Source organism: Papaver somniferum, chromosome 7 (genome assembly GCF_003573695.1).
Source record: "Papaver somniferum cultivar HN1 chromosome 7, ASM357369v1, whole genome shotgun sequence".
Classification (NCBI taxonomy): Eukaryota; Viridiplantae; Streptophyta; class Magnoliopsida; order Ranunculales; family Papaveraceae; genus Papaver; species Papaver somniferum.
The window spans coordinates 92,031,517-92,054,629 of NC_039364.1; the positions used below are offsets into that span (position 1 = coordinate 92,031,517).

The 23,113-nt window shown below is 35.2% G+C and overlaps 1 protein-coding gene across 1 annotated transcript; it reads right to left on the reverse strand.

The window, feature by feature from the left end:
• Positions 1–519: 519 nt before the first annotated feature.
• LOC113297868 (ubiquitin receptor RAD23b-like) lies at positions 520–7,616 on the reverse strand. Its single transcript, XM_026546437.1, has 13 exons — positions 7,391–7,616; positions 6,589–6,750; positions 4,057–4,095; positions 3,906–3,970; positions 3,762–3,806; positions 3,366–3,543; positions 3,133–3,270; positions 2,992–3,057; positions 2,195–2,242; positions 2,002–2,114; positions 1,375–1,453; positions 1,169–1,288; positions 520–1,062 (listed from the first exon to the last, which is right to left on the reverse strand). Exons 1-12 carry the CDS (start codon positions 7,454–7,456, stop codon positions 1,172–1,174), a joined length of 1,116 nt encoding a protein of 371 aa, XP_026402222.1. The 5' UTR covers positions 7,457–7,616; the 3' UTR covers positions 520–1,062; positions 1,169–1,171.
• Positions 7,617–23,113: the final 15,497 nt, after the last annotated feature.

The following is a 23,113-nucleotide window of genomic DNA, read 5'->3' on the forward strand; positions in this document are numbered from 1 at the left end:
GATGGAATTCGCTCTTTCGTCCCAGGGAAAGCTATATCTAATGCGGTTTCACGTAAACACTCTAAATACTTGGACAAATGTATTTCACATGGCCATGAATTGAGTGTTTTGGCTTTCTCTACTCTAGGAGAGTTGGGTGAGGATACTTTGTGTTTTTTCAAGCGCATGAAGAATTGTTTAGTTAGTAACGACGCTAGTAGTGGTTTTGGTAGCTTTATTTTTCATAGATTAGGCGTTGCTATTCAAAAAGGTGTTGGAGCCCAGCTTGTTGCTAGGTTACCAACCAAAAGCTTTGTATAATGATTAATTCAATGTTAGAAAAAATAATTGATTATAATAAATTTTTAAAATAATTTTTTCCTATCTATGGAAATAATGGATTTTTTCAATTATAATCTGCATAATGGATTACTGGCTGATAATCCATTAAAATAATGGTTACCAAACAGCCCCATTAGTTTGTTGCATAATCGTTTAAAAAAAAAATAAGGCAGGATTTTTTCAGACTTCGAAATTGTATCAACAAATCATTCCTCTGCCAAAAATAAGTTTGAAACAGAACTGGTTAGAGATAATTCACAACGAAAACTACAGAGCAAGAACAAACACCATCCAATCCATCTGCCACAGCCTTCAACGGACAAATCATGCAGCACAAGGGCCGTTTGACAAAACAAAAACATGGTAAATAGCATGTTACTTTTCTCCTCAGATGTGTTAACACTGCAGATCTAATTAGCAAGGACATGGAAACACCATAATAAGCATCAGAAATTAAAAAAGGAAAAAAGAGATAACGCAGTTGTATATAGATTCCAGAGCAGTTCTCATATAATGCTTGCCCATATTTTCCACAGAGAAGGAGAACTTCCTGGCAAAAACAAACCAATTAAACCTTCCGCAAAATCATTAACCTATAAGACCAGACTTCTTCATCACAGATGCGGAAGTGCCTATGAATGTTCTTCGGTTGGGTAAGTTGAGCCGCTACCAGAAATTATAAAAAAACAAACTCTGGCCAACATTTAGGTGAAATCTCCATGGCGTTTGTTACTACCTCGACTGCAGAAAAGATAAGTAAATCACTTAAAGAAGTTTCTCTTCAAAAACAAAAGTAGTAACAAGCAGATTTCCTCTTAAACTGCAATGTCCAAGGGTCACAATTCACCTATTAATCTTCAAAATCTCCTGCATTCTCCAATAAGTAGTTAGCTGCCAACTCCTCATTACGATCACAAGCTAAAAAGGCTTCAATCACAAGCGCTCTATCAAATCCCATTGCTTCAAGCTGAACACAAAAAGATATGGTAAGACAAAGAGAAAAGGTAAGACAGTAGAAACCTAAGTGTTACCAACAAATGCCAGGAGCCATACTCGATCAATTGCCTCCTGTTCTGCTGGTGTGACACTGATGGCATGAGGCATATCTTGATCAGGCTGCTCAAACAAATCTCTGGAGGGGAAAATAACAGAATAACTTAGTACATCAGCATGAAATTCATCACAAAGAAGAAATCGGTCATGATAACACATCAGAGAGATTGCTAAGAAAGAAATAAAGTACAAAAAAAATTATCCAGATCCTGTTACAAACAGATTTAATTGGTGACCTACATAATGTACAGGATCACTAAATGTAGACTTCAGGATGCATGATTTGGTTGATCTTCAAGGGTAGTAGAATTCAAACGCTAACTTATGTAAGGGTTACCAATCTGGTGAGAACATGTTACTAAAACATCACTTCTTAATAGGCAAACACAGACCACTGGACAAAATTGATTTAGGGATCGTAGTATCCAAAGAAAGCAGCTTCCTTGGGTGAGAGTACGAGAGGACAAATACATTCACTCTCAAATTTTACAGAGCCATTTAAGGGACAACAGTTCAAGCCATGGACAGCAGTTCAAGTCGCATAATCCATAACGCCAGCAAATCACTGTAGAGTACCAAAACAAACAAGCTACTAATAGCAAAATCTCCAAAAAGAAGTTTACTCACCCTCCTTCACCCCCTTCAACAGGTTCATTTATTAGTTGAAGGAACTCGGCGTGATGCTCCTGAATTAGTCTCAGAAGTTGTGGATTTTGCTTACTTAGTTCCTGAAGCATCGGCTGAAACAGAAAAGGTATGCCTGGACATTAGAAAGAATCTGGGTACAGTGTACTGCTCACAATGAAAACAAGTTACACACCTGTAGAATTTGTGGATTCGATTGCACCATTTGACGCAATGCTTGAAACTAAAAATCACAAAAGTAAATGCAACTCAAGGTTAACTACCAACAAGTATAAGCACAAATGACATGGAAAGCTAACATAGAAAGTGGTGAAAGAAGATTGGTGTAGTACTTCTCCAAATGCTGGAACTATTTTCATCCAGACTTGAGAAACCAGAAAGGTTTCTTTCTTATATGCCCAAAATCTTATATTAAAAAAGTTGAAAACGTGATTGAAATTCATCCCCTACGGCTCTCAGCTTAGCAGGTTTCTTCACTACTTCTTGATACCCGACATCAAAATTGTGCACCTTATATTCATATGTGGATGTCAGCTTATTATTGTTAAGGATCTCAAGTTGAAGGATGACATCATTTTTTTTCATTCATCCACATGTATCGAAAATAAAACAGCTTATTTCATATTCGAGTTTTCCATCCAATCAATTTCATAATATATTGATATTGGATAAATTGCACCACCTTAACTACTAAAGTTCATTTGCATAACTTCCAGTTGCACGTTCTTGATGGTCAGTGACCAAAACATCCATGAAAGGAACAATGCAACATAAAGCTTTTATGACGTCTTGCACCTTGATACCACCCACCCTCGAGTAAACGCACTCACGATGGCAATTTTCGAAAAAAATGAGCAGAAGATTTGAATCGTATGCAATAGCCAATCGCATACTTAACCTAAATAGATCTCGATCACATTAAGAACTAGAAGTTTCAACTTTCACAAGTATATTGCTAGAGTAGGAATGAACCTGTTGGTTGTTTCTTAAGAAATCAAGGGATCCATCACCAACAGCAGCTCCAGAATTAAGAGCCTCCTGAAAGAAATCTCAGTATGAAAAAGAATGGAAGACAAAAAAATTCTGGACATATACGGAGGAACACTGTCTAACCTGTGGAAACATGTTAAGAGGGGAAGCATTAGGTCCTCCAGAAAGAGGTGCAGCTCCTGCTAGACTAGTTCCAGTGGTGGGGTTTGCACCACCTGATTCTTGTACTGGAACAGCAACCTCCGCTGATGCAGGAATACCCTGGAGAGAGAGAGAGAGAGAGAGAGAGAGAGAATCACTGAACCAGTGACCAAATACCAACAAATTAACGCCCAAGTTAACGTAAAGATACATACCGAGTATAAATAGTCAACAGCTCGCTCTGGATTGTTGTAGGCTGCACGAAGTGCAAGAGTAACAGTTTCCCTATCCCAATTACCACCACCCATATCCATTAGTTGCTGAATTGTTTGCTCAACAGTATTACCAGCAACCAAATTGGATGCAGCTTGTCCATAGGAATCAGCAAGAACCCTGCAGGCAAGATCTGAATGTCAATAATAATCTCCAATTTTCAATCCTTACGTGTAATAAAATCCAGGTGGTACTTGTACACGTCATCACCGAAAAACAAAGTTTAATCTTTTTCTAATCAAACATGAGAATTTATACATACAGGCACACAAGTCCAATCACAGTTTTTCTAGCAGTGACTTAATAAATAAAGTGAAAATTTGATATTGAAACCATACTCAGCTGCTACGCTTTCAGAACCAGAAATGGCAGTTGCTGGGGCCCTATAATATATAGACAAATTACGAGGTAAGAGTTTAAAAAAAAAATTAACGCAAAAGCGAATGCTGTAAAACGCGATATGTGAAATTATGTACACTCACGGGGAAGAAGCTATAGGTGCAGGAGTAGGCGTAGATATTGGTGCAGGTGTAGATGATGGTGCGGACTGGTTGAATAGATGCACACATTTCAGTAGAAAACATACAAAAAAAAGGAAAAAATACACCAAGAAATAAAGATGCGCACAATTACCTGAGTAGATGAGGCTCCAGCTGAACCTGAGGATTTACTCTGCATTGATACAAGAAGAATAAGAAACATACTAATAGGAATCAAATAGAATGACCAACTTACATAAAAACTGAGACCTGAAGAACTAACTACTTTTAACACAATAAAATTAAGCTTCATATATATGTGCAAAAAGCTTTAAACATAAGAAATTAACTATTTGTCAATTTCCAATTTTGGAAGAAGTAAAATGATGAGGTACAGTTCAAGCATGCTTACACTAAACAACAAAGAGGAAGACACCATTAACTCTATACCGAACCCCAACACTAACTGCCCCTGTATTTTCTTTAAAACAACCAATAATCAAAACTACCCGATCGACCAGGCGGCTGAGTTGGGCCTGGGAGGACTAGTCGGGGACTAGCCGGGGACTAGGCGGATATATATAAATACACACAAAAACATATACATCATTTATGTCTAGTTATATTCATGTAAAAAATTATTTTATGAGGGTGCAGTTATCTTTTCAAAGCATATTTATCCTTTTCCAAAACTAAACCCTAGAAACATACGGATTCTCTTCTCTTTTCACGCCTCCACCACCTCTCTACCATTCATCTCACTCCATTACTGACCTCTCTCACTTCTTCCTCCCTCCATGTTTTCTTAATTTTCTACAAGATTCAATAGAAGTTACGGTCATTGTGGAAGTATCTATCGTTTGACAAGGAAAACAGTTCTTCCTAATCTTTTTTTCCTTTCTTTTCTCTCTTTTTTTTTTCCTGTTTGGTTAAGGGTTGTGGCCTAGGCGGCGCCTACATCCCAAGGACTAATAAGAAATCGGTCTAAAATCGCCCAGAATCGGCGCCTAGCCCCCAAAACGCCTAATTAACTATCAAATATCAAACAAAGAAACTCTTTCCAGATACCCACACCAAGTAGTATTGTAGAAAACCTCCAAGTCGACTATTAAGCATAAGGCCTCCCAACTAAGATCTCTTAACCACCCAGGCAGGTTGTATTTGATACGAAGACTATATAATCCCTTATAACTGCTTTATGTGTTGAACATTGATCTGGAACAGACATCCTACTGGAATCAGTTCACCAACCATGGAAATCAATATTACAACCAGAGACTCTCAGTGCAGAAACAAGCTGGTCCCTCAATCAATCATTACATTGGTGATAAAAGCCCGTTCCAAATTCTGATATAAACAAACCACTTCTTTCATAAAACTTATACCCCATGCTAGTAAGCATGGGGATTTCTCTTCCTTAACATGTACTAACAAAAATTTAGTGATCAGACAGGGTTGTAACAAAGACTTTAGTCTTCTTGAAGTTTCTGATAACATGAAGTAAGAAGTTCCAATTACAGTAAGCAATTAACAGGCAAAATAATACTACATAGGAATTCCTCATAACATAGTTTAAATTGAAAATTATTTACATACCGCAATATATGAGTGTTGCATAAGCATAGCAACCAAAAGAATAAATCATGAAGTGGTGGTAAACGAACTCTTTCCCGACTTCCAACTGAAGTCAAATCCAATACCTAGAGCTAACATAAGAGAGTAATGGAGGAAGACTAATTCTACATACTTCACAACTGCCTACATAACGCCTAATTTACGCCTAATTATAGTTGTAGGTCGTAGATATTCCTTAATATCCAATTAAGAGGAGGCATAGAAAACTTCTGAACAATTATCACTCTAATTCTTTGAAGAGGATGTTCCCAACGCAACATTACATCATTTTATGCGTAAAATCCCATAAAAGTTGGCCTCAGAATCAAATGTTTTTTGAAGCATCCACTTCATAAGTAAATTTCTAACCAACTCTTTTGGGGATTAATTTGGAGAGTTGTGAATTTGTGTAAGCATAGTCTACATGATGAGAAGAACATCCTTGCTGAAAATATACCAGTGGATCTCAATCTAGAATTGATATGCATACCCGGGAAAGGGCATTTTTCGTATTTGAAGAGCACCTAGTATCATTGCTATAATCCATAGTAAATCTTCATTTTTTGAAGGCAAAAGCTAATGAATACTCTCAGATTCTAGATATAACACGCTAGCATACAGGATTTTCACATCTCAATCTAGAATTGATTCTTAAGTCTTACATTCAAAACTTACTACTAGTTTCCAAAATGCTCTCTCTGGTACATTAACAATCTGACTTTGCTGAGACAGATATATATATATATATATATATATATATATCTCAAATCAAACCTGGTGGTATAGTGCTTCCGCACATTAATCTCTTGGAGAATTACCGACAACAATTGGATTTTGCTAAACTTGTACAGTTGTACTGGTATCCATTACCAATAACACAAACATATACAATCACATTAGACAACAATTTAAAACTATTGACATACATATTGCATTAGATCAAGGATATTTAATCAGAACTGGAGAAGAAAAAGAAAACCTAAGACAAGAAAGTCTTTAATAATCACAGCTGAAGGAAACAAATTGCACAGAAGAGTATCGACATATATTTTAAAGGAAGAAAATGATTCACCTTGCTAAGCATCACAACAAGGAAACCATCCTCACTGACTTTATTGTCTTCCAAAGTGGTTTCGTCTTTCAAGACCTTTCCATTATGAATCAGTAACTGTTGACCACATGGATAGTTATCCTTTCCCTGAACATCTTCAATATTCTTCTTCACAGCCATAATCTACAAACAAAAGGAATATATCTCAGTAAACTAGTAAGAACCTTAGCATAAGAGTATATTATCAAGTTTCTAAACGTAAATGAACAGGAATTAAACTCGTTTTTCTTGATCTTACGCATAACTTTACAGCTGAAGGCGTAATTTGACATCTTAGCCACTCATGTCATTTGAAGGGTAATTAAGCCCTTTACCCAGACAAAAAAAATCAAGAACGCAAGAATGGAAAATGAATAGAGTACAAAAAAAAAAAAAAAAAAAAACACTAGAAGCCGTTAGCCAAAATGTCAAATTCAACAGAATCAGTTCTTCAAACGCATATTTTAGCACCTTTAATACAATTAATCTTTAAACTAATAGAAACTTGCCTGGATGATTTTCTAATGCTTTCAACTTACTTCTAAAGAGAACAAACAAACCACATTTGTAGAAAATATAAGGTTTTGTTTATAATTAATTTTAATTCAAAGCGCAACAACCGAAATACTTAATCACCCAAACAAGCTAAAAATTATTGCCATTATTCTGCCTTGAACACCTCTAAATTCATAAATCGAAGTTTATACAGTTGATTATCATAACTAGGGCACTGAATTCCAACACGAAAGAGAAAAAAGAGATGGAGATGGAGCTAGAAAATTACCGTATCACCAGGTTGAACCCTGATATCGAAATGACTACCTTTTAAAGTCTTGACAGTAAGTTTCATGTTTACAGATTAGAGGAAGAGGAAGAGGAAGAGGAAGAGCAAATGTGATTATCAGTAAAACCCTAGCAGAACAAAGTAAAGAGAAACGGAAATAAAATGTATGCAAAAACCAAACCCTAACGGGAGCAAATGTATGCTAGAAGAGATCGAGATCGTGAAAGGAGAGAGAGAGAGAACATTTTATTTGGGCGCTGGGCCTCTATGGAAGGGCTGTGAACGTACTCGGTCGCCGGGGTGAGCATATAGACCCACACCCGCCAATCCGACCCAACCACCCCTACTTTGGCGGGTGAACACCCAACCCGTTCATGGTTGGATTGGACATGGATGTATTTTTGAAACGGAAAATTTGTTATTTGGTCCGAAGCCCAAATGAATAGTTACAGTGGGGTCCTACCGGATATGGGGAAATTAGGTGGAGACCCAAAAAAATAATATTCTCATTCTCAGGCCCACAATTAATTTTGTATACCGTGACACCCATAATTAAATGAAATTATTATATGAATCAATACATAACTGGTTATGCATACTATCTTTTCAGGCATAACTCGTTATACATCCTAATTTTTCAGGGGTATAATTGGCAGCGCAACTTAGACATCACATATCTAAAAATCTGCGCCTTAGAATTTTACAAATTTTATATCGTTGGAAATCTTTTTAAAAGAGCTATGCAACGAGTACAAACAAGAATATAAAATTTTTGTTTTTAACGAAAAAATCGGAGGTGATCCTCATTTTAGGGATTTTTTTTGAAAACTTGATACTTAACCATTATGCGGTCACCAAAAACGATGCATAACACATTCTGCAGACGCATAATGAATTATGCAACCATTTTCTCCACTGCATAACAAATTATGCATCTATAACAAGTTATATTACCATTTTTTTGGTTGATTTTAGTCGTACATATAAAAAATTGATGCATAATGCAATATGCATCCATATTTACGGATGCATATCAGGTTATGCATCTATTTTCTCGATGCATAATGCATTATGTAACCATATTTTCGGACGCATAACAGGTTATGCAGGTTTTCTGGACTGCATAACAAGTTATGCAACAAATTTTGTAGATGCATAACAGGTTAAGCATCCATTTTCACGAATGCGTAACATGTTATGCAGACAGTTTCTCGACTGAATGACATGTTATGCAGTCATAACCACATCATCATCTTCTTTCATGTTTCATTAACTCCCACGCAAAACATTATCTTTCAGTTATTCAGGGGCTCTTGGTCAAAATCATGTATTTACACCATCATCTGCAATTAAACCTTCTTCACAACTCATCCAGTGTTGCTTACTCCAACTCAATTCACGGCTGAGAGTTTCATAAAAATCTGAAATTCATTTCAAAATCTTCATTGAAAACAAGTTTTGATCATAAATCTGTGATGACCAAACCGTGTTATACAAACCCATTTAGGGATTTTTGCTGCTACCATTAATAACAGTAGTGAATTGAAATTGTAATGAAGAGAATCGGTAGTAAGAGGGTTCGTCGTTAATTCGTAGAAGAAGACGATTTGGTACTGCTGTTGAGATCAATCGAATTTAGGCATGAATTTGTTCTCGAAATCAATCGAATCTCTCCCTTTTTCCTGAGATCTAGGTATAGTGGAAAAGAAGAAGAAGAAGAAGAAGAAGAAGAAGAAGAAAGACATAAACAGAATTTTATATATTTTGGGTTTGAGAATAATTTTCTTCCAGAATTTGGGTGCGCGCCTGTAGTTTTGGGAGCGTGGGTTTCACAGTAGAAACATCAGGGAGAATGGGTCTCGCTGTAGTTTTCACTTAATCTTATTCTAGGATCCAGTAATATCAAATTACCCGGTTACCCCTAATTTTCATACGTGCGGAAATAATAAAAATTTCTTCCTCGCAGACAATATCTCTTCCTTTCTTTTCATTTCTATTAATGTTGCATACCAGACAGTGGTTGTGAAGGTCAAAGACCGAAAATCATCGAAAAATGAATGATTTCTCTTACTAATCATCAAAACCTAACTAGAATCATCAAAAAAACCATACAGTTTCGGTGAAAAATTACAAAAAGCCTACAAAATCGATTACTTAGACTTTCAATTTCAAGAAGTAAACAAGAAATCCAATCCTAGATCTAGTGATTCATCACAAAAAATATCAACAATTGGTCGAAACGAGAAGAAAAACTATAAAAAAATAGAAAAAGTAGTAATAGAAGAAGAAAGTGTTTTTGAAGAATCGCAATCACCAACAACAAAAATCCCTAAGAAATTAGCACGAAAAGGTATCACAAAACTTGTTTTTTTCTTTTTTATAAATTCACCATATATTTTATTATGATCCGACAGTGCATATTCACTGTACCGAGATATCATAGGTTATTTAGACTGCTTAGACATCATAATCCATTAGTACAGAACATATACACTGACAAACATATATTCACAATTCTATTTTGCTCTTCTTATAACTTGTGGTGTTAGTTTCCGTTATTCAAACCTAGACATCATAATCTATCAGTACATGACATACATACTGAAAACCCTAGCTATTTTGTGTTACATATATGTGGTTCATTACGTTTTGCCAGAGTGCATGGATTATGTACTGTTTTGGTAGTGCATATTCCCTATATCATTTTGATTTTTACACATTAGAATGCGGCGGTGCATATACATGACACTGAAAACCTAATTTGTTTTGTGCATATACAATATACTGAAAAAAAATGATTTAGGTTTAAATGTTTGATTTGTCCAGTATATATATGATCTGATCTAACAACAATTCAGTTATACATTTAGATTCAACAAAATCTTCAAAATACCATTTACAACTACTAAATCATAGTGTGTTACTCTCACGAAATCTCTTTGTATAAATACCCTAATAATTCTACGCGATTTTATTCATTTTCTATCAATTAATCCAGTACATGTGTTATATATTGTATGTGTTATCTGAGTTCTGTAGATACTACCCAGGGTAGTAAGTAGTGCGGAGATGGGTATACAGTGAAAAGAAAATCTTCTATCTAAATATCCAGTACATGTATTATGCACTGCTCAGAAAATATGGAATTCTTGAACATGTATGTTTTTTTTCGTGAATATTGATTTCTTTCTGTCATGTATTGGGACTAGTCATAGCTCATGTTTTCTTGTTTGGAATAATGTATACAGTGGGATTTTGTACTATGTTTGTTATGCGAGAGAGGAAGATGGTTTGCAAGCACCCTGTGGACAGGAACTGGAATTGGTATGGGCACTTACTGCTAATTTCACTAGGCCATTAAACAAATTAGGATGAAGATATGTTATGTGTATTTTTTGTTTGTCGTATTGGTTGTGTAATTTTTTGTTACCTTTGTGCACATTGCTGCTTAAAAACCAGATGTACATATTGTTGTCTTCATCATGATTGGTTCGTTCATTTGTATAAAATGAAATCAGTACATCTGATATATACTGAGAAAGTGAGTGCAATAATGGCTACACTGAAGGGAAAATATAACATACACTTGAGCAATAAAAGAGAACACAATTCAACGTATTGCTTAAGTACATATATATAAGTAAGTGCATTGTAGCTACATTGAAAAAGAAAAATTAAAAACTATGTATACTTGAGCACAAGGCATTAAGTATTTTAGCCTAATTACATACAGAGTTTCTACTACTTCAAATACACGGCCAAAAAATGAGTACATCCTATATATACTGAGAAAAGTGCATCCAATATATACTGAGAAAAACTTCAATTACACGGTCAAAAGATGAGTACATCTGTTATATACTGAGAAACGCGAGTCTATAATGGCTTCACTGAAGAAAAAAAGTGACAGAAAATATTTTTATTCACTTCTAAATCTATATATTTAAGACTCTTCTCCATAATTTTCACAAGGTGAACCTGTTTTAATGCCCAAACCCATTAAAACGCTATTCCCAAACCTCAACTTAACTTGTTTAGCAGCATCAACGATATTCCCGGGACAACAACCAATACCAGATTATTATTGAAAGGAAAGCAAAAATATTTCAGCTAGTGAAAGAAACAAAAATGATAAGCCAACATTCATATACCACGAAAAAATTTATCTACTTATACTTGGTTGTGATGTAAGAAAAGTGATTGAGTTGCAGTCTCATTTATACAATTATACTCATTTGTTATGCTAAAAGCAGGTAGGTAAACTACCTGTTGGCTCCAATATACCTAATCGAGACTTCTTTCTTCACATCCATCTTTCTTCTGGCTAGTCGAGACCTCATGTTGGCTCCAATATACACATGCAAGGATCTCATAGATATGGCTCTTTGACAGAGATATCAAAGTGGAGCGATCTAATCCATTTCCGACGTTAAGTCGGATGATATTTTCATCTATAATTAAACTAGAAAAAAATGCATACAGTCTTATCAAGACCTGTAATGTAAAGAGCATGATGGGCTTTTAAAAATAACTTGAGAAAAAATTGCATATCATTCATACACAAGTTGAATAGACACTGGATTTTCAAGGTTTGACCCTATAATATATTAATTCAAACACTAATTTACCTATATACAACCAACATTATCAAAGAGTAAAGAACAAAGAAACATTGTATAAGTACCCAATAAGCGTCCATAACAGAAAGAGCAAGAGAAGTTTGTATACAATCAGTTGCCGCATTGCGATCGTTCGTTGTACATCTTCTTACAATAAATCTCGGCAAAATATACCAAAATAAAAAGAAGAAGCTAATGACTAGTAATTAGTGCAGTATCTAAACAACAACTCCAATAATTTTACTAAAAAGCAGATGGTGAACAAGAATTTTTGTCACTACATCATATATGTATTGTTGGATCACGTCGACAAATAAATAAAAGCAGTATATGTTGAGTAGAAATCACCTACGTTTTTTTTGAGTGAAGCATATATGCACTCTGGAATAATATTCTCGAAATTAAGCCACATTTTTTGTCAGTACAACATATATGTATTGTTGGTACAGACACAAAGATAAATCTCAAGTAATAAAAACGTAAAAAACACGATGAAGGCTTCGCCAAATATAAATTCAGTACATATTAAACTGCTGCTACACTCACAAAGATTGATGTAGAAGGCATATTTGCAGGAAATATCTCTCCCATGCCTGCAAAGAAACAGAAAAATACAACATGAGAACAATATATAGAAAATGACTTCAAAAAATGAGTACATAGTGAACGCACTCAAAGAAACTGACAGTACGTAAAAGGCGCACTCCCAAAAATTGTTAACATCATAGCTTCAATAACTGATGAGAAACAAAAAAAATAATTCATCCTAATCTGCAACTGCTAGGAAAGGTTGAGGAACTGAACTACCAATAACATCATATCAGATTCTCAAAAAAAAACTATGTTTGTTTCAGTACAACATATACATACTGATGATTCATACACAAAACAAACTGAAATGAGACCTAAAACCAACGAAAAGAAACTCGTATAATCAAATCTAGCATCGAATTGAACAAAAAATGTGATTATCCATCTAGATCTGACCTATTTTCATGAAAATGTCTTAACCAATCAAGCATGGAGATAAAAAACTTAACAAACAGTAAGTAAATTTGTAAAAAAGTTACATAAATTTTTCTCTATTGTAGCATATATGCGTTGTGTGATCAGATTCTCAACAAACAAACTAGGTTTTCTTCAGTACAGCACATACATACTGATGGTTCATACACAAACACAACCTGAAGCAAACCTAAAACCAACAAAAGGAAGCTAGTATAATCAAATCAAGTAACGAAATGAGAAAAAAATACGATTATCCATCTAGATTTGAAACATTTTCATGAAAATGAAGTGAATAACTAACTAATCAAACATGGAGATCTAAAAACATAACAAATAGTAAGTAAATTTATAGAAACAACATAAAAAGAGAAAACCTACAACCGAATCGAGGTACAGTAGTAAAAGATCGAAACATACATATTGAATCAATAAAAAATCACAAAAATTCAATTGAAAATAGTTAAATTAACAGCAACAACTAATAATAACTCAAACAAAGATCAAAAATAAATAATTTACTAACCTGAAAAAGAGAGAATCGAATATGATCGCAGACGAAGAAGAAAACCCTAGAAAAATATCTCTTCAAACAGCTCTCGGTTCAGTAAGATGATTAAAACAATGAAATTGAAAATGAAAAGATGCGGTTCTACTTGTTTCAATATATCAAGGGCAGTATGGGTATTTTAAAATTACGTATAACTAGTCTCGCACGTGTACATGACCTAGAATTATAAATTTGGGTCCATTTTTTTCTTTTCTCTTAAACTATGGACCTCCGGTTATTAGGCTCTTAATGGGTGGACCTGCCACTAATTAAGACCACTATAATAGTACCTATTGGTAATTTCTACTTTTGAAAACCTAATAAATATTGGCTTGGGTGCAGTTACGAGTCTAAATATTTATTGTACACCAGCATCCGCTAAGCTAGGATTAAATGAGAAAATCCCTCCGTCCCACTATTAGATGACCTACTTAGTTTAAAATTTTGTCCCACTATTAGTTGACTTATCTCATTAAATAAAGGGATATTTCTAAAATTATGCTTTTGATTGGTTATGGGTAGTATAAGAAAGGGAAAATTATGCTAAGGCATGACCCATGGGTTATCCATAATATCAAGCCATTAATTTAAAAAAAAAAATTAAATTTAGGCCCCGAAATATTAAAAGACGTTGATACCCTAATGCACATTATCAAGCCCATAATTAAATAAAATTTAAATTTAGGCTCAAATTTTTTAAAATATAGTGTGATGATGTTCCAACCACTTCTGACCACCACAGCCACCACCGCCGCTACCAACCACCTCTGACTACCACCGCCACCATCCACCTCCGACTACTACCGCCACCAACCACCACCGTCAAACCACCTCCGGCCACCACCACCTCCGCCAGCCATCGCCGCCAACCACCTCCGACCACCACCACTGACAACCGTCGCCGCCACCGGCGACCACCATCTCCGACCAACATATGAATGTGTATACAGAAGTTACACATGCATATGGCATGTGTATCCAGAAGTTACACATTCATATGACATGTGTTAATTCAAAGTTACACTTGTATTTAGATGTGTACTCAGTAGTCAGTAGTTACACATATGTACGCAAAAGTTACACATGTGTATTCAGAAGTTACACATGTGTATCCAGAAATTACACATCCATATGACATGTGTATCTAGAAGTTACATTTCCGAAAAAAACATACACAAAATACATGTATTGCTTTAGTATTCATTTATAAAAAATTATCCATTTATCAATTATAGTAGTCGGTTTTTATTGAACATAATAAACGTGTTAAAAACACTAGATACATAAAACAGAATCCTAGAAATAAGTTACGACATCTTCTAATCAAAATGTCCCCTACCCTTCTTATCTTCCTCGATTCCAAATGCTGATGTATCTACGAAAAAAGACACATCCAAGGGTTAGGTTGGATGAAGCAAAAAATAAATGAAAACGACAGAACAATTACAAGGTGAATAACAAAGATCACACAAAGACACTTAATGACTTATCTAAGCAAGTGTAATTATGAGTTACACATACATATGTGTAGTATAACTGGGAGCTGCACATGCATCTTCTAATAATATATGACGTGTACTCAACAACTACACATCCATAAAAGCTTGTGTACCTATGGTGAAAAATATACTAGCAGAACAAATCCAATGCCTAGGGCACAATATCCATTCATCTAGTTATACTAGCAGGAATCACCTTATATCGCTATATCCAATACCTAAAGCTCGTAAAAGACGAACATGAAGCACAATATCTTATAAAGTTCATATAAACATAAGAATATACACAAAAGAACTTTAGCACTGTAATAAAGATGAGTTTATGGGTTATAAGATATACTTTCTCAATAAAAAAGCAAACCATTTTCTCTATGTCCACAACGATGCTATCAGATTGACCATCTACAATGGCAGGTTTACCAGTCAGTCAGTTTCATAGTAAGAAAATAAGTTGAATCATAGTACATCATATATTACAGCAAGAGGACTGCGAGCATCATATAATAAGTTGAATCATAGTACTGTAAAAAAAATGCAAGATTTTTTCATTTTAGCATGTGTAATTACGAGTTACACATGCATATGAAAAGTGTAGTTAGAAGTTACACATGCATATAGATAGGTTAAGGATTCAAGCCTAATTAAACATACATTATCAACTGTGAAGAGCTAAGGATAAAAAATGTTCACCTTCACAATAGCAACATCCTTATCCATACATGCATAAACTGCTGGAATATCCAAAAACTTTGGTAAATGTATTTACCTCTAATAGTAAGATAGTGTCATGTCAGTGCGCGCAAACCACATCGAGACCTGCATAGACATCAATTGGTCCAGAAAAGGTTACAATTATTCAGAAATTGCTTCCATAGAAATATTGAGATATCATAGTCTAAACACTACTAAAACAAGCATGTGTAATCAGCTGGTACACATACAAAATGCATATGTAACTTGGAATTACACATGCATATGGCATGTGTAATTGAAAGTTACACATGCATCTGACTTGTGTAACTCCTAGTTACACATACATATGACTTATGTACTCAGCAATTACGAAGTCCACTTGTGTAACTCTAGCAAAAAATATTAATAACTTCAAATATTCATGTGAAATAACTTCAATTAGTATAAGTGAGACATGACATATAGTTTACCTCCTTGTGAAATGGTGCTTGGTTTGTCCTCTATAACTTGATTTTTTACGGTCATAACATCGCTATCCTTGTGCAACGATACTGTCCTAACCCTTCTTGTATTGGGTAACATTCTGGACGGTGTGATTCTTACGTTCCTTGTTCCTGATGAATCTGTTGTCTTTGTAACTACCTTGAAAATGATGGATTGCGTCAAAGCTATGGCTTCAGTGAACATAAAACGATGAGGTCAATTCATGAACTGTCGCATCCTTACCGGGTTGGTTAAGCAATAAAGATACTTTAAACTTATGTAAATGGGGAAATGAGCTAAGCAAACAAACCATTCAAAACCTATGTCCTCACCTACATTCCCATATACGTTACTGAATGATATACAAAGTTATATACCCAACAAAGTAGATTCAACACTCGGCACACTCAGCACCGGCTCCAAATCCTCCCCCAACACCTACACCTACACCACCAACACCCGCTGAGATTCTTCATATTAAGAATGTCATTCACACACACATAAAAATTCTGAGATTCATGCGCTTGCAGAGTAACCAAAATATTGGCTGCAGGACATCGAAAATGAAGTGCCTAACCATAAACAAATAACTCAGTCACAACTACTGAGAAACAACAAAGGATTTTACCTCAAGACCAAAACATTGGCACCATTTCATAGTCTGTAGATTCATATACAAAATTACGCAATAAAATTCAATAAATACCAAGTACAAATCGCAAAAAATCAAGAGAATAACCATGCATATAACAAGTATAACTAAGAGTTACACATGCATATGTCGGTTGGTTGTGAATCTTCCTAGTGTAATTGGTAGTTACATATGCATTTCTACTGTAACAAAGAGTTGCGCATGCATTTTCCTGATGTAACAAAGAGTTGCAGATGCTCACAGAATGCATATGAAAGGTGTAGTTAGAAGTTACACATGCATATGGATAGGTTAAGGATTCAAGCCTAATTAAACATACATTATCAACTGTGAAGAGCTAAGGATAAAAAATGTTCACCTTCACAATAGCAACATCCTTATCCATACATGCATAAACTGCTGGAATATCCAAAAACTTTGGTAAATTTATTTACCTCTAATAGTAAGATAGTGTCATGTCAGTGCGCGCAAACCACATCGAGACCTGCATAGACATCAACTGGTCCAAAAAGGTTACAATTATTCAGAAATTGCTTCCATAGAAATATTGAGATATCATAGTCTAAACACTACTAAAACAAGCATGTGTAATCAGCTGGTACACATACAAAATGCATATGTAACTTGGAATTACACATGCATATGGCATGTTAATTGAAAGTTACACATGCATCTGACTTGTGTAACTCCTAGTTACACATACATATGACTTATGTACTCAGCAATTATGAAGTCCACTTGTGTAACTCTAGCAAAAAATATTAATAACTTCAAATATTCATATGAAATAACTTCAATTAGTATAAGTGAGACATGACATATAGTTTACCTCCTTGTGAAATGGTGCTTGGTTTGTCCTCTATAACTTGATTTTTTACGGTCATAACATCGCTATCCTTGTGCAACGATACTGTCCTAACCCTTCTTGTATTGGGTAACATTATGGACGGTGTGATTCTTACGTTCCTTGTTCCTGATGAATCTGTTGTCTTTGTAACTACCTTGAAAATGATGGATTGCGTCAAAGCTATGGCTTCAGTGAACATAAAACGATGAGGTCAATTCATGAACTGTCGCATCCTTACCGGGTTGGTTAAGCAATAAAGATACTTTAAACTTATGTAAATGGGGAAATGAGCTAAGCAAACAAACCATTCAAAACCTATGTCCTCACCTACATTCCCATATACGTTACTGAATGATATACAAAGTTATATACCCAACAAAGTAGATTCAACACTCGACACACTCAGCACCGGCTCCAAATCCTCCCCCAAAACCTACACCTACACCACCAACACCCGCTGAGATTCTTCATATTAAGAATGTCATTCACACAGACATAAAAATTCTGAGATTCATGCGCTTGCAGAGTAACCAAAATATTGGCTGCAGGACATCGAAAATGAAGTGCCTAACCATAAACAAATAACTCAGTCACAACTACTGAGAAACAACAAAGGATTTTACCTCAAGACCAAAACATTGGCACCATTTCATAGTCTGTAGATTCATATACAAAATTACGCAATAAAATTCAATAAATACCAAGTACAAATCGCAAAAAATCAAGAGAATAACCATGCATATAACAAGTATAACTAAGAGTTACACATGCATATGTCGGTTGGTTGTGAATCTTCCTAGTGTAATTGGTAGTTACATATGCATTTCTACTGTAACAAAGAGTTGCGCATGCATTTTCCTGATGTAACAAAGAGTTGCAGATGCTCACAGAATGCATATGAAAGGTGTAGTTAGAAGTTACACATGCATATGGATAGGTTAAGGATTCAAGCCTAATTAAACATACATTATCAACTGTGAAGAGCTAAGGATAAAAAATGTTAACCTTCACAATAGCAACATCCTTATCCATACATGCATAAACTGCTGGAATATCCAAAAACTTTGGTAAATGTATTTACCTCTAATAGTAAGATAGTGTCATGTCAGTGCGCGCAAACCACATCGAGACCTGCATAGACATCAATTGGTCCAGAAAAGGTTACAATTATTCAGAAATTGCTTCCATAGAAATATTGAGATATCATAGTCTAAACACTACTAAAACAAGCATGTGTAATCAGCTGGTACACATACAAAATGCATATGTAACTTGGAATTACACATGCATATGGCATGTTAATTGAAAGTTACACATGCATCTGACTTGTGTAACTCCTAGTTACACATACATATGACTTATGTACTCAGCAATTACGAAGTCCACTTGTGTAACTCTAGCAAAAAATATTAATAACTTCAAATATTCATGTGAAATAACTTCAATTAGTATAAGTGAGACATGACATATAGTTTACCTCCTTGTGAAATGGTGTTTGGTTTGTCCTCTATAACTTGATTTTTTACGGTCATAACATCGCTATCCTTGTGCAACGATACTGTCCTAACCCTTCTTGTATTGGGTAACATTCTGGACGGTGTGATTCTTACGTTCCTTGTTCCTGATGAATCTGTTGTCTTTGTAACTACCTTGAAAATGATGGATTGCGTCAAAGCTATGGCTTCAGTGAACATAAAACGATGAGGACAATTCATGAACTGTCGCATCCTTACCGGGTTGGTTAAGCAATAAAGATACTTTAAACTTATGTAAATGTGGAAATGACCTAATCAAACAAACCATTCAAAACCTATGTCCTCACCTACATTCCCATATACGTTACTAAATGATATACAAAGTTATATACCCAACAAAGTAGATTCAACACTCGGCACACTCAGCACCGGCTCCAAATCCTCCCCCAAAACCTACACGTACACCACCAACACCCGCTGAGATTCTTCATATTAAGAATGTCATTCACACACACATAAAAATTCTGATATTCATGCGCTTGCAGAGTAACCAAAATATTGGCTGCAGGACATCGAAAATGAAGTGCCTAAACATAAACAAATAACTCAGTCACAACTACTGAGAAACAACAAAGGATTTTACCTCAAGACCAAAACATTGGCACCATTTCATAGTCTGTAGATTCATATACAAAATTACGCAATAAAATTCAATAAATACCAAGTACAAATCGCAAAAAATCAAGAGAATAACCATGCATATAACAAGTATAACTAAGAGTTACACATGCATATGTCGGTTGGTTGTGAATCTTCCTAGTGTAATTGGTAGTTACATATGCATTTCTACTGTAACAAAGAGTTGCGCATGCATTTTCCTGATGTAACAAAGAGTTGCAGATGCTCACAGAATGCATATGAAAGGTGTAGTTAGAAGTTACACATGCATATGGATAGGTTAAGGATTCAAGCCTAATTAAACATACATTATCAACTGTGAAGAGCTAAGGATAAAAAATGTTCACCTTCACAATAGCAACATCCTTATCCATACATGCATAAACTGCTGGAATATCCAAAAACTTTGGTAAATGTATTTACCTCTAATAGTAAGATAGTGTCATGTCAGTGCGCGCAAACCACATCGAGACCTGCATAGACATCAATTGGTCCAGAAAAGGTTACAATTATTCAGAAATTGCTTCCATAGAAATATTGAGATATCATAGTCTAAACACTACTAAAACAAGCATGTGTAATCAGCTGGTACACATACAAAATGCATATGTAACTTGGAATTACACATGCATATGGCATGTGTAATTGAAAGTTACACATGCATCTGACTTGTGTAACTCCTAGTTACACATACATATGACTTATGTACTCAGCAATTACGAAGTCCACTTGTGTAACTCTAGCAAAAATATTAATAACTTCAAATATTCATGTGAAATAACTTCAATTAGTATAAGTGAGACATGACATATAGTTTACCTCCTTGTGAAATGGTGCTTGGTTTGTCCTCTATAACTTGATTTTTTACGGTCATAACATCGCTATCCTTGTGCAACGATACTGTCCTAACCCTTCTTGTATTGGGTAACATTCTGGACGGTGTGATTCTTACGTTCCTTGTTCCTGATGAATCTGTTGTCTTTGTAACTACCTTGAAAATGATGGATTGCGTCAAAGCTATGGCTTCAGTGAACATAAAACGATGAGGTCAATTCATGAACTGTCGCATCCTTACCGGGTTTTAAGCAATAAAGATACTTTAAACTTATGTAAATGGGGAAATGAGCTAAGCAAACAAACCATTCAAAACCTATGTCCTCACCTACATTCCCATATACGTTACTGAATGATATACAAAGTTATATACCCAACAAAGTAGATTCAACACTCGACACACTCAGCACCGGCTCCAAATCCTCCCCCAAAACCTACACCTACACCACCAACACCCGCTGAGATTCTTCATATTAAGAATGTCATTCACACAGACATAAAAATTCTGAGATTCATGCGCTTGCAGAGTAACCAAAATATTGGCTGCAGGACATCGAAAATGAAGTGCCTAACCATAAACAAATAACTCAGTCACAACTACTGAGAAACAACAAAGGATTTTACCTCAAGACCAAAACATTGGCACCATTTCATAGTCTGTAGATTCATATACAAAATTACGCAATAAAATTCAATAAATACCAAGTACAAATCGCAAAAAATCAAGAGAATAACCATGCATATAACAAGTATAACTAAGAGTTACACATGCATATGTCGGTTGGTTGTGAATCTTCCTAGTGTAATTGGTAGTTACATATGCATTTCTACTGTAACAAAGAGTTGCGCATGCATTTTCCTGATGTAACAAAGAGTTGCAGATGCTCACAGAATGCATATGAAAGGTGTAGTTAGAAGTTACACATGCATATGGATAGGTTAAGGATTCAAGCCTAATTAAACATACATTATCAACTGTGAAGAGCTAAGGATAAAAAATGTTAACCTTCACAATAGCAACATCCTTATCCATACATGCATAAACTGCTGGAATATCCAAAAACTTTGGTAAATGTATTTACCTCTAATAGTAAGATAGTGTCATGTCAGTGCGCGCAAACCACATCGAGACCTGCATAGACATCAATTGGTCCAGAAAAGGTTACAATTATTCAGAAATTGCTTCCATAGAAATATTGAGATATCATAGTCTAAACACTACTAAAACAAGCATGTGTAATCAGCTGGTACACATACAAAATGCATATGTAACTTGGAATTACACATGCATATGGCATGTTAATTGAAAGTTACACATGCATCTGACTTGTGTAACTCCTAGTTACACATACATATGACTTATGTACTCAGCAATTACGAAGTCCACTTGTGTAACTCTAGCAAAAAATATTAATAACTTCAAATATTCATGTGAAATAACTTCAATTAGTATAAGTGAGACATGACATATAGTTTACCTCCTTGTGAAATGGTGTTTGGTTTGTCCTCTATAACTTGATTTTTTACGGTCATAACATCGCTATCCTTGTGCAACGATACTGTCCTAACCCTTCTTGTATTGGGTAACATTCTGGACGGTGTGATTCTTACGTTCCTTGTTCCTGATGAATCTGTTGTCTTTGTAACTACCTTGAAAATGATGGATTGCGTCAAAGCTATGGCTTCAGTGAACATAAAACGATGAGGACAATTCATGAACTGTCGCATCCTTACCGGGTTGGTTAAGCAATAAAGATACTTTAAACTTATGTAAATGTGGAAATGACCTAATCAAACAAACCATTCAAAACCTATGTCCTCACCTACATTCCCATATACGTTACTAAATGATATACAAAGTTATATACCCAACAAAGTAGATTCAACACTCGGCACACTCAGCACCGGCTCCAAATCCTCCCCCAAAACCTACACGTACACCACCAACACCCGCTGAGATTCTTCATATTAAGAATGTCATTCACACACACATAAAAATTCTGATATTCATGCGCTTGCAGAGTAACCAAAATATTGGCTGCAGGACATCGAAAATGAAGTGCCTAAACATAAACAAATAACTCAGTCACAACTACTGAGAAACAACAAAGGATTTTACCTCAAGACCAAAACATTGGCACCATTTCATAGTCTGTAGATTCATATACAAAATTACGCAATAAAATTCAATAAATACCAAGTACAAATCGCAAAAAATCAAGAGAATAACCATGCATATAACAAGTATAACTAAGAGTTACACATGCATATGTCGGTTGGTTGTGAATCTTCCTAGTGTAATTAGTAGTTACATATGCATTTCCCTACTGTAACAAAGAGTTACGCATGCATTTCCCTGATGTAACAAAGAGTTGCAGATGCTCACAG

Excerpts from the sequence above, each read along its gene's own strand:
- LOC113297868 (XM_026546437.1), bottom strand. The coding sequence starts at position 7,456 with ATGAAACTTACTGTCAAGACTTTAAAAGGTAGTCATTTCGATATCAGG. Across the intron at positions 1,454-2,001 it reads GTTGAAGGGGGTGAAGGAGG|AGATTTGTTTGAGCAGCCTG; the intron begins GTGAGTAAACTT and ends TTTCCCCTCCAG. Across the intron at positions 1,289-1,374 it reads AACAGGAGGCAATTGATCGA|CTTGAAGCAATGGGATTTGA; the intron begins GTATGGCTCCTG and ends TTTTGTGTTCAG.